Genomic DNA, 11,636 nt, shown 5'->3' with positions numbered 1-11,636 from the left:
GGTTCGCCTAGGCTCGACGTCTAAAAAAATGGAAATTTGCATTGCCTTTGAACAAAACATTACTCAGTAATCTGTCATTAGGCTTTCTTCTAAATCATTTTTATAATCTACTTTTTACCATAGAGGGTGCGTTTAAATAAGACAATGAATTTGCATCTAGCATGCTTGGCAGTACATATCTGTGTGAGCAACTTTTTTCTGTGATGAAGATCAACAAAACATCACACAGGAGTCGTCTTATTGATGTACACTTGTAGTCCATCCTGACAATCTCCACAACACAGAAACTTACTCCAAACATAAACGAACTTGCTGCCAAGAAAAGATGTCAAACGTCCTCTTCGGACAAAGTCAATCAAGAAGAAAATCTGCTAAGCCTTGGTTTGTTTTTAGTTTATTTTTTTTTTTAATGTATGATTTTCTGTACATAAAATTACTAAAAAAAAGTTTAGTTTTCTACTAAATAAAAGTAACCAATAAAAGGTTATCAGACTTAAATAAAAACGTTCGTCCCGCAACCAGGTGTACGATGTGTTTAAATATGTCCAGTAATTTACATCTAGCTGTTAAGGACGTACAACATTAGGAAGATAATTATTGTACTTCTTCAGCAGTTTTTGTGCCTGGTCCAGAGCCTCCTCCCCTGTGGTGACCAGCACCGTGTTGGATAACCCCGCCGTCCACGTGCGACGGAAGGAGGAGAGTTTGAAGTAGGGAGGGTTGTCGATGAGCACGTGAGGGATTCCCAGCAGCACGGACAGGATGTGGCCGTGTAGTCGGTCAGTGATCACCACGCGCCCACGCTGTAAGAACGACAACCCGTTAAAGGTCATCAGAAATGATGTTTCCATGGGTGTTTTGCCCTTGTTTGTCCACCATGCTTTCCAGTCGCCGACATAAACACTGAGGTTAGTAGGTATCTCGGGTACTTTATACCATGAAGTCTCCAGATCACGTCTTTTAAGCCACACAATGTCGAGGGTAGGCGGCATGGTGCGCGGGACACGCCCCAGGCCAAACGCCATGTCAGGCATCAGCATGAGTTTCGTCCCTGGAAAATGTTTCTGCGCCAGACCCAGCGACTGTCTGTCCCGCAAGAAGATGGTCAGGTTCTCCCTGTGGGAGTAAATCTCACGACACTTATTTAGATGAGCTTGATTTCCTTTGTGTAACCAGATGCTTTGAGAAAACAACAGAGTCGGAAAATCTGGAAAAAGATTCAAGATTTTTTCCCTAGTAAAGTCTATGGATGAGTAGCCGACCAGGTTACCGCCACCTTGCAATAGAATAATAAGCGATGTTGAGTTGTAACCTTTACTTATCTCCCTTGCATTTTTTAGAATGCCATCGTCACAGAGATAAGTGGAACAGCTGAACACTATAGTCACGTTGAGCCGCTTCAACAAGGCCACCTGTCCCGCTGTGATGGCGGCGTCGCCTTTGTTCTCGTGAGTGACGAAGTCCATCAGCATGGCGTGACGTCGACCCGCTAGCAGTGACGTCAGAACCCGCACGTGCAGGCGCTGCATCTCCCACACCACCTCGTCGTTGGTGTGCAGGGTAGGAGCCAGGCGGTCCGTGTCGAAGGGATGGCGGGTGTAGTCCAAAGACAGGAAGTCGGCCCACTGAGACAGCAGCATGAAGTTGTGTGGGCGTCCTGGCCATCGAAGCCCGTAAGGACTTGCCGGCGCCATGTTGTCGATATCATACATGATGATACCAGAAAGGTGCCAGCCAATAAGAAGTATGGGACACGTGAAAAACAGCACCTTGGTTAGATGTCTGCACTGGCTGCTTGCTCCCCCTGAAGATATCATAATTTTTCTCTTAGCAACACTAATAACTACATTCATAAGTAAACGTTGAATGTAATTATATTAAAAACAAACTTTATGATGGAACAATAGAGCACAGATTTGGAACTCACATTCTTTTTTCTATTTGAGATTGATTGTGGTTCTTTAGTCTTTGTACTTACTTCACACACCACCCGGCAATAATGGTATAATGAAGAAATGCAGTCAATATTTACAGAAAGCTTATATTGCCACAGTAAACCAAGTGTTGGGAATTAAAAGCGATGATTTTGCATTTCTGTGGTTATCCTAAAGTAACACTTTACATGGTTTTGCCGTTAGCCGTAAACACAAAATACAATATTTAAAACGACACAGAAAACAACTTCCTTTGGACAGATGATAAATAATTTTGAGATAACGCGAACAATTTAGATTTCGAGAGATAACATCCTAGATAACAGTCACTACCTATACTGTTGGCCTCTTTTGAACCAATCAGTGCTATGATATCTTTACATATGATACAAATATGATTCTAGAAAACGTGTGGAATGTTGATTTCGTTTCATGCAGACGAAAACCTGAAGTTTTACTTAAGGTAAAGTTAAAATACACTGAAGCATACTACAAATATTATAATATTGAAAAACGATTTGCACACAAAAAACTCTGTCCTGTTTGACATTCAGAAAACTAAGTGTACCGCGGCCTTCCACGTCACAAGAGACCTTTGTGTAAAGAGATAAGTAGCGAGTGTGTGTCAAACGAGTGCAGTGTGTTGTGTGTAGTAAAGGCAGTGACATGCTATCTTCATTAGCAATTGGAAATTGTAACGGGACTCTCAGAGAACAAGCCATATTTGCAATTTGAAGCATTGTATGTATTTTAAAGGATTTGTAAAACTTTGAATCATTTACAACTTTGCTTTACACTTTATTGCCTTCTGTTTATTATTGGAAACGTACGTTGAGAACTCGGAGTCAATTGAATCTTTACTGGCAATTTAGTGTCAGTGTCCTCGCACACCTAAATGCCGGCCTGAGACGGTGTTCCGAGACCCGATGCCTGAGGTAGAGTCAACGTCTCCTTCAGGTCCGCGCATGCGTAGGGAATTTAAGCTACGCATGGACTTTTTAGGTAGACACTGGTTCTTCTGCAACAGCAAGATTTGATGCTTTAGGCTGAAACAATGTGTGTGTGTGTAACTAAGCCATACCTTTAAAGGGAGTGGAAGTAATCCTTTTAGTACACGTGTTTGTTTTGGAGTGAGTTTTTTCTCTGACATACACAGCCAGACCAACGATAGTCACCATCAGACCCGCAACGTTGACGCCAGATGCACTACGTGACCCGCTGACGTACAGCAGCGCCACCACCAGCACGCGCTTGATGACGTTGGCCATGGAGTGACTGACCACGTCCAACGCGCGCAGGATGACGCTCGTGCTGATCATCGAGTACGTGACGTGAAACGCCCCCGACAGCAGCAGTGACGTCACAGCCAGAGTTGACCTCCGTGACACGATGTCCACGATCTCAAGCCACCAGGCAGCAGTCAGCACTAGTACTGACATTCCCACTAGGACACCACCAACAGACCAGCTGAAACGGCGAGGGCCAAGGTTTAGTTGTCCAGAGTGCAGTCCCTTGATGGCCAGGTTTCTGACGGCCAGCAGCACGTTGGAGCCCATGGCCAGCACCACACCAGCGCTCATCGCGCGCTGCACGTGCGAAGGGTCGCCAGACACGAAGACGACGGCGCCGCCGATGACCAAGGGTAGACTGACCCACACGCTGTTGCTGAGAGGCTCTCCGTGCCACACCGCTGCGCCACCGCGGACACAGCGGCTCCATCAGTTTGATGGCCAACGTGGAGGCCGCCTCCGTTCGTGCTAAGCTCCAGTTGGTCAGAAACGTCGACAACACGTGCATCACCAGGGCAACGCGATAGTTGTTATGAAATGATTGTTTTTTCGCTGATCTTTCTTTGTTTTTAGCGACGTCGGCCAAACGGATCTTCCACGTCGCGTGAGCATCCAGCAGAAGAACATCTGCGTCACCGTGAGTGCGGCAGCCATGGTAACTGGGGTCACGTGGGGGAGCAAATTGTTGACGTTAGTCAGGAAAACCTTGGCCATCTGATGACACGCGTACGATGACACCGTCCACGCAATGAAAGCTGTGAGAGGACCCATCGCTGTTCTCTGATGTTCTATCGTTAAAACGATTTAGCTAAGCTCCGACTTTTTTCTGCAAGTCAACAAACCATAAACATAAGAAGCTGAACAGTTTTTACCAACAAAAACAGATACATAAATGAGTGATCAATACGCGTGTACAAAAACAACTAAACAAGACGAAACCCAGCCATCTACAGGTTCAATACCAAAGAAACATAATTAGTGAAGCCCTCTATTTAAATATTGTATTTCAAAATGCTTTTTTGTTATTTTAAATATATATATAGGTTAAAGCTGTGTAAGTTGCAGATTAATAAGGCATGAAATGTCTTCTATTTATATTTATAGAAAAGAGCTCGTGGCTATTCGCGCTGATCAGATTGTGTTTTTGCTGATACCTTTAGCATAGGTGAGAGTAAACTTTAGTGTTTGAGCGCGTGTCTGTGTCTGACGTTAGACAAGTAGTAAAGGCCCAACAGCAAAAAGCACAGATCAAGTTTTTTTGTTAGTTCGTACCTTTTAGTTGACACAGAAGTAAACAGAAAGATGTTTGTGTTGTGCTCTTTACAAAGGTGACTAAATCGAACACATTATGTTACTGACATATTTGTTTGCATACCTATGTATGGTGTTTGAGAAAAATTGCTTACCTCAGCGAGAAAGCTTGAGCACCCAGAGAGACACCCGTCCTAGTAGTGACCATGTAAACAGATGCCACGTTTAGAACAGCGTGCCTGAGGCAAGAGCTGAACCCAGGACAGCCAACTCTAGCCCTTGCGCCACCGCACCGCCGACTACTGGCATCTGACACGTGACATCGTGCTGCGTCATACTGAATATCTGATGACGTCATTTTTTAAAACACGTCAAAGTTTTATTGCGTGTAGTCGCTTCACTGTATGGAATGCCTAGAGCCACTCTGTACCTTCGGGCGTAGATACAATCCTCAGAAAAAAAGAATTTTAAAGACTGTTATATTCGTACTTATACTAGGTTTGATAGTCTAAACTCATTACAGTTTATACAGTATGAGCTCGAACATCTTTGCCAGGATGGATGAAAGTAGTGTAAAGGATGGGTGTCGCAGATCTGACATTGATTCGAAGTAACAGCAGGTGGAGACAACCTCGTAGGTTGAGAAGATGGGGAGGTGGGGGTCTAGAGGGATTGTGGGATACGGTGGGAGGAGGGGACTGTGGCAGTCAGTGGATTACACAAACTCACAGCTATTGCATCAACATTTTAAACACCTGTCTCTAATCAGCCTTGAACACAGTCCTTCGATAAATGAGTGAAGTCGACACCTTGATGGTGTAAATATATCTTGTAATGAAACCTTTAACACGTAGTAAGCACATAGAACGGAAGTGAAGGCAATCAGGAAATGGAGGGTTTAGTGTATACAGAGATACTAAATTCTTACATTTGTATTTGGTATCTATGGTGTGTATAAATAAACTACATAAATAAATGTGAAGGAAGGGGAATACATGCATCCTTCCTTTCCGTTCTTCAACCTTCTAAGCCCTCGACAAAGCGTGCAAAAGTTTCTTAGTATGATCACGAACTTGTATTACTGGACTGCTGACGGACGATTTTTTTTTCCAGTTAACTATTAAAACGAGGCTTGAGACTACAAAGCTTCCGGTTCAGTCACATTCTTTGTTTAGGCTCGCCGAGACTAACAGCGGAGAACTGCGCAAGAGGCTAAGCGTTGGTGTTGGCAGACAGACAGCAATCCTCCTGTACACGTCCATAGTATGATGCACTGATTTTGTTGTTGTTATTAGCAACCCATGAACTATTGACCCTTTATCCTCGTCTCGTGTAGCCCGTGCGCTCGAGACCTGAGTCCGCTCTGCTTTGCAACTGTCATACTCACTGCATGCACCCTCCTGTCTTGTGCACAGTTTGGAAGATGTATAAAACGTCTACACACCAAGTGACACCTCCATCATTAACAAGATATACTTTCAATTATTGAATTTATACACTTAATTTTTCAAGAAAATTCATTACAAGCTGGAAATGATCCACTCTGTCCTTTGTGGTGCCGTAAACGGGTTCAACATTATTTAACTCACATGCAGAGTTTGTTCATTTGATAAGTCATCTTTCAACAGTTTTTCGTTTTTAATCGTGCTGAATGATAAAACAGCTTATCACAGCACCAAGACTCAACAGTCAGCCAAGTTCTTGTGTGTGTGGATTCGTGCGTTTAGTAGTAGTAAGATCCTTCTGAGTAAGTTATTTCTGTAATATTGCTTTTAATACACTGTATAAACACATTTTTTCTACTGCTCCAATAATAAATCTAGAGATCTTGCACAAATTGTTCCATACCTACAAATGCGAAGCAAACAAAATATATGACAAGCATGGATGTTTCGAATTTACACAAAAAAGTTATTTAATGTTTTAATTGATGTGCACAGTAGTCAAAGCTAACGGACCACAAGCTTTTGAAATGTGTAAGAAAATTTTAATAACAAATACGATGACAGAATATCTGCCTAAATTGTTGGCAACATCTACTACCACCACATCGCATCAGACTCTTGCTACCAACGTACATACAATTCCAACCATTCAGTTATTCAGTTCACCAAACCGTTGCATTTTTAAAATATTTTATTTACAGCTCATTATTAGTCATTTTTCTAAAGAATATATACAGATATTAAATTTTCTATACACTAGTTTACATACCCATAGGCAACAACCTTTCCTCTTTCTGGGTAAAATAGACTTTTCTAGGCCATAGACCGAAGTTGAATTTTTCTGTATTTTTGTTTTCGCTAATTATTCCATGGTAAGGTCAGCATGAAATATATTACTGCGCTGTTATGTTCATGTGGGCATGCGTAGTGATGGGGTTTCCTTCCATCCGACTATCTACGTCGAGCCTCCAGCTCTGAAGGACCTACTAGTTGCCCTGTGGTCAGAAAGGTGACAGGACAGGATGCCACTTGTTCGTCTGGTGCTTTCAGTAAAGTGCGTGCTGAACAGTCCTGATGCTAACTTTTGTACAAAGGTGACTGCTTTAAAGTAAACGGTTCGCCTAGGCTCGACGTCTAAAAAAATGGAAATTTGCATTGCCTTTGAACAAAACATTACTCAGTAATCTGTCATTAGGCTTTCTTCTAAATCATTTTTATAATCTACTTTTTACCATAGAGGGTGCGTTTAAATAAGACAATGAATTTGCATCTAGCATGCTTGGCAGTACATATCTGTGTGAGCAACATTTTTCTGTGATGAAGATCAACAAAACATCACACAGGAGTCGTCTTATTGATGTACACTTGTAGTCATCCTGACAATCTCCACAACACAGAAACTTACTCCAAACATAAACGAACTTGCTGCAAGAAAAAGATGTCAAACGTCCTCTTCGGACAAAGTTCAATCAAGAAGAAATCTGCTAAGCCTTGGTTTGTTTTTAGTTTAATTTTTTTTTTAATGTATGATTTTCTGTACATAAAATTACTAAAAAAAAGTTTAGTTTTCTACTAAATAAAAGTAACCAATAAAAGGTTATCAGACTTAAATAAAAACGTTCGTCCCGCAACCAGGTGTACGATGTGTTTAAATATGTCCAGTAATTTACATCTAGCTGTTAAGGACGTACAACATTAGGAAGATAAATTATTGTACTTCTCAGCAGTCTTTGTGCCTGGTCCAGAGCCTCCTCCCTGTGGTGACCAGCACCGGTTGGATAACCCGCCGTCCACGTGCGACGGAAGGGAGAGAGTTGAAGTAGGGAGGGTTGTCGATGAGCACGTGAGGGATTCCCAGCAGCACGGACAGGATGTGGCCGTGTAGTCGGTCAGTGATCACCACGCGCCCACGCTGCAAGAACGACAACCCGTTGAAGGCCATCAGAAATGATGTTTCCATGGGCGTTTTGCCATGGTTTGTCTTCCATTCTCGCCAGTCGCCGACATAAACACTGAGGTTAGTAGGTATCTCGGGTACTTTATACCCTGAAGACTCGCGATCAGTTCTCTTCAGCCACACAATGTCGAGGGTAGGCGGCATGGTGCGCGGGACACGCCCCAGGCCAAACGCCATGTCGGGCATCAGCAGAGTTTCGTCCCTGGAAAATGTTCTTGCGCCAGAGCCGGACTGTCTGTCCGCAAGAAGATGGTCAGTTTCTCCCTGTAGGAGTAAATCTCACGACACTTATTTAGATGAGCTTGATTTCCTCTGTGTAACCAGATGCTTTGAGAAAACAAAATAGTCGGAAAATCTGGAAAAAGATTCAAGATTTTTTCCCTAGTAAAGTCTATGGATGAGTAGCCGACCAGGTTACCGCCACCTTGCAATAGAATAATAAGCGATGTTGAGTTGTAACCTTTACTTATCTCCCTTGCATTTTTTAGGACGTCATCGTTACAGTGTCCAGTGGAACAGCTGAACACTAAAGTCACGTTGAGTCGCTTCAACAAGGCCACCTGCCCCACCGTGATGGCGGCGTCGCCTTTGTTCTCGTGAGCGGCGAACTCCATCAGCATGGCGTGACGTCGACCCGCTAGCAGTGACGTCAGAACCCGCACGTGCAGGCGCTGCATCTCCCACACCACCTCGTCGTTGGTGTGCAGGGTAGGAGCCAGGCGGTCCGTGTCGAAGGGATGGCGGGTGTAGTCCAAAGACAGGAAGTCGGCCCACTGAGACAAGCAGCATGAAGTTGTGGTGGCGTCCTGGCCATCGAAGCCCGTAAGGACTTGCCGGCGCATGTTGTCGATATCTACATGATGATACCAGAAAGGTGCCAGCCAATAAGAAGTATGGGACACGTGACAAACAGCACCTTGGTTAGGATGTTGCACTGGCTGCTTGCTCCCCCTGAAGATATCATAATTTTTCTCTTAGCAACACTAATAACTACATTCATAAGTAAACGTTGAATGTAATTATATTAAAAACAAACTTTATGATGGAACAATAGAGCACAGATTTGGAACTCACATTCTTTTTTTCTATTTGAGATTAATTGTGGTTCTTTTAGTCTTTGTACTTCGCACACCACCCGGCAATAATGGTATAATGAAGAAATGCAGTCAATATTTACAGAAAGCTTATATTGCCACAGTAAACCAAGTGTTGGGAATTAAAAGCGATGATTTTGCATTTCTGTGGTTATCCTAAAGTGACACTTTACATGGTTTGCCGTTAGTCGTAAACACAAAATACAATATTTAAACGACACAGAAACAACTTCCTTTGGAGACAGATGATAATATAATTATGAGATAACGCGAACAATTTAGATTTCGAGAGATAACATCCTAGATAACAGTCACTACCTATACAGTTGGCATATTTTGAACCAATCAGTGCTATGATATCTATACATATGATACAAATATGATTCTAGAAAACGTGTGGAATGTTTATTTCGTTTCATGCAGACGAAAACCTGAAGTTTTACTTAAGGTAAAGTTAAAATACACTGAAGTATACTACAGATATTATAATATTGAAAAACGATTTAAGCACATAAAACTCTGTCCTGTTTGACATTCAGAAAACAGACACACGTGTAGAAATGTGCGCCTTCGTGGGTGTCTCCAAAACTGAATTCGTAACAGCGTAGATGCGTCTAGTGACCTTTACCTGCGACTGACCTCCGTGTGTCACCATCAGGACTGTGAGCCCCTAAACCTCGCTATCAGGTGTGTGAGCGAGTATGACGGACGCAATTCTTGGTATGTTCGGTGCGTCACTGGTAGATGTTGGATGCTTCCAAATGCCTTTGTCCAGTTTGTATATAAGCGATGAGAGTAAGTGTCAAAGCAGTCAGAGTGAAGAAGTAAAGAGAGAGAGAGAGTTGCGGAATGCTGCTTAAGAAGCAGAAGTCGTTGCTAGAGTAGTGCTCAGTGTCTGTCGCTGATTGTGTATTGGCGTGTGTCGCCGACTAAATGTACCGCGGCTCTCCACGTCACAAGAGACCTTTGTGTGAAGAGATAAGTAGCGAGTGTGTGTCAAACGAGTGTAGTGTGTTGTGTGTAGTAAAGGCAGTGACATGCTATCTTCATTAGCAATTGGAAATTGAAACGGGACTCTCAGAGAACAAGCCATATTTGCAATTTGAAGCATTGTATGTATTTTAAATGATTTGTAAAACTTTGAATCATTAATAACTTTGCTTTACACTAAATTTCCTTCTGTTTATTATTGGGAAGGTACGATTGGAGCTCGGAGTCAATTGAATCTTTACTGGCAATTTAGTGTCAGTGTTCTCGCACTTAGGCTGAAAAAATGTGTGTGTCTGTACTAAGCCTTACCTTTAAAGGTAATCCTTTCAGTACACGTGTTTGTTTTGGAGTGAGTTTTATCTCTGACGTACACAGCCAGACCAGCAATAGTCACCATCAGACCCGCAACGTTGGCGCCAGATGCACTGCGTGACCCGCTGACGTACAGCAGCGCCACCACCAGCACGCGCTTGATGACGTTGGCCATGGAGTGACTGACCACGTCCAACGCGCGCAGGATCACGCTCGTGCTGATCAGCGAGTACGTGACGTGAAACACCCCCGACAGCAGCAGTGACGTCACAGCCAGAGTTGACCTCCGTGACACGATGTCCACGATCTCAAGCCACCAGACAGCAGTCAGCACTAGTACTGACATTCCCACTAGGACACCACCAACAGACCAGCTGAGACGGCGAGGGCCAAGGTTTAGTTGTCCAGAGTGCAGTCCCTTGATGGCCAGGTTTCTGACGGCCAGCAGCACGTTGGAGCCCATGGCCAGCACCACCTGCGCTCAGCGCGTGCTGTACACTCAAGGGATCGTCAGACACGAAGACGACGGCGCCGCCGATGACCAAGGGCAGGCTGACCCACAACGCTGTAGCCGAGAGGCTCTCGTGCCACACCCGCTGCGCACCGCGGACACCAGCGGCTCCATCAGTTTGATGGCCAACGTGGAGCCGCCTCCGTTCGTGCTAAGCTCCAGTTGGTCAGAAACGTCGACAACACGTGCATTACCAGGGCAACGATATAGTTGTTAAGAAAATTCTTGTTTTTCTCGCTGATGCTTCCTTTGTTTTCAGCGACGTCGGCCAAACGGATCTTCCACGACGTCGTCGTCAGCATCCGGCAGAAGAGCATCTGCACCACCGTCAGTGCGGCAGCCATGGTAACTGAGGTCACGTGGGGGAGCACAATGCTGACGTTAGTGAGGAAAACCTTGGCCATCTGATGACAGGCGTACGATGACACCGTCCACGCAATGAAAGCTGTGAGAGGACCCATCGCTGTTCTCTGATGTTCTATCGTTAAAACGATTTAGCTAAGCTCCGACTTTTTTCTGCAAGTCAACAAACCATAAACATAAGAAGCTGAACAGTTTTTACAACAAAAACAGATACATAAATGAGTGATCAATACGCGTGTACAAAAACAACTAAACAAGACGAGACCCAGCCATCTACAGGCTCAATACCAAAGAAACATAATTAGTGAAGCCCTCTATTTAAATATTGTATTTCAATATGCTTTTTTATTATTTTACATATATATATATATATATAGTTTAAAGCTGTGTAAGTTGCAGATTAATAATGCATCAACTGTCTTCTATATATATATATACAAAGAACCGCTGGTGGCCATTCGCGCTGATCAGATTGTGTTTTTGCTGATAC

At 43.6% G+C, this 11,636-nt stretch overlaps 1 protein-coding gene across 1 annotated transcript; it reads right to left on the bottom strand.

Annotated features, from left to right (window-relative positions):
* Positions 1-362: 362 nt before the first annotated feature.
* LOC112563047 (pyruvyl transferase 1-like) lies at positions 363-10,742 on the bottom strand. Its single transcript, XM_025236744.1, has 2 exons — positions 10,270-10,742; positions 363-1,804 (listed from the first exon to the last, which is right to left on the bottom strand). The coding sequence occupies exons 1-2, from the start codon at positions 10,733-10,735 to the stop codon at positions 567-569; spliced, it is 1,704 nt and encodes a 567-aa protein (XP_025092529.1). The 5' UTR covers positions 10,736-10,742; the 3' UTR covers positions 363-566.
* Positions 10,743-11,636: the final 894 nt, after the last annotated feature.

This window comes from Pomacea canaliculata, linkage group LG4 (assembly GCF_003073045.1).
Source record: "Pomacea canaliculata isolate SZHN2017 linkage group LG4, ASM307304v1, whole genome shotgun sequence".
In the NCBI taxonomy this organism is placed as follows: domain Eukaryota; kingdom Metazoa; phylum Mollusca; class Gastropoda; order Architaenioglossa; family Ampullariidae; genus Pomacea; species Pomacea canaliculata.
The sequence above is the reverse complement of the archived record's forward strand: the minus strand, read 5'-3'. Positions and strand labels throughout refer to the sequence as shown.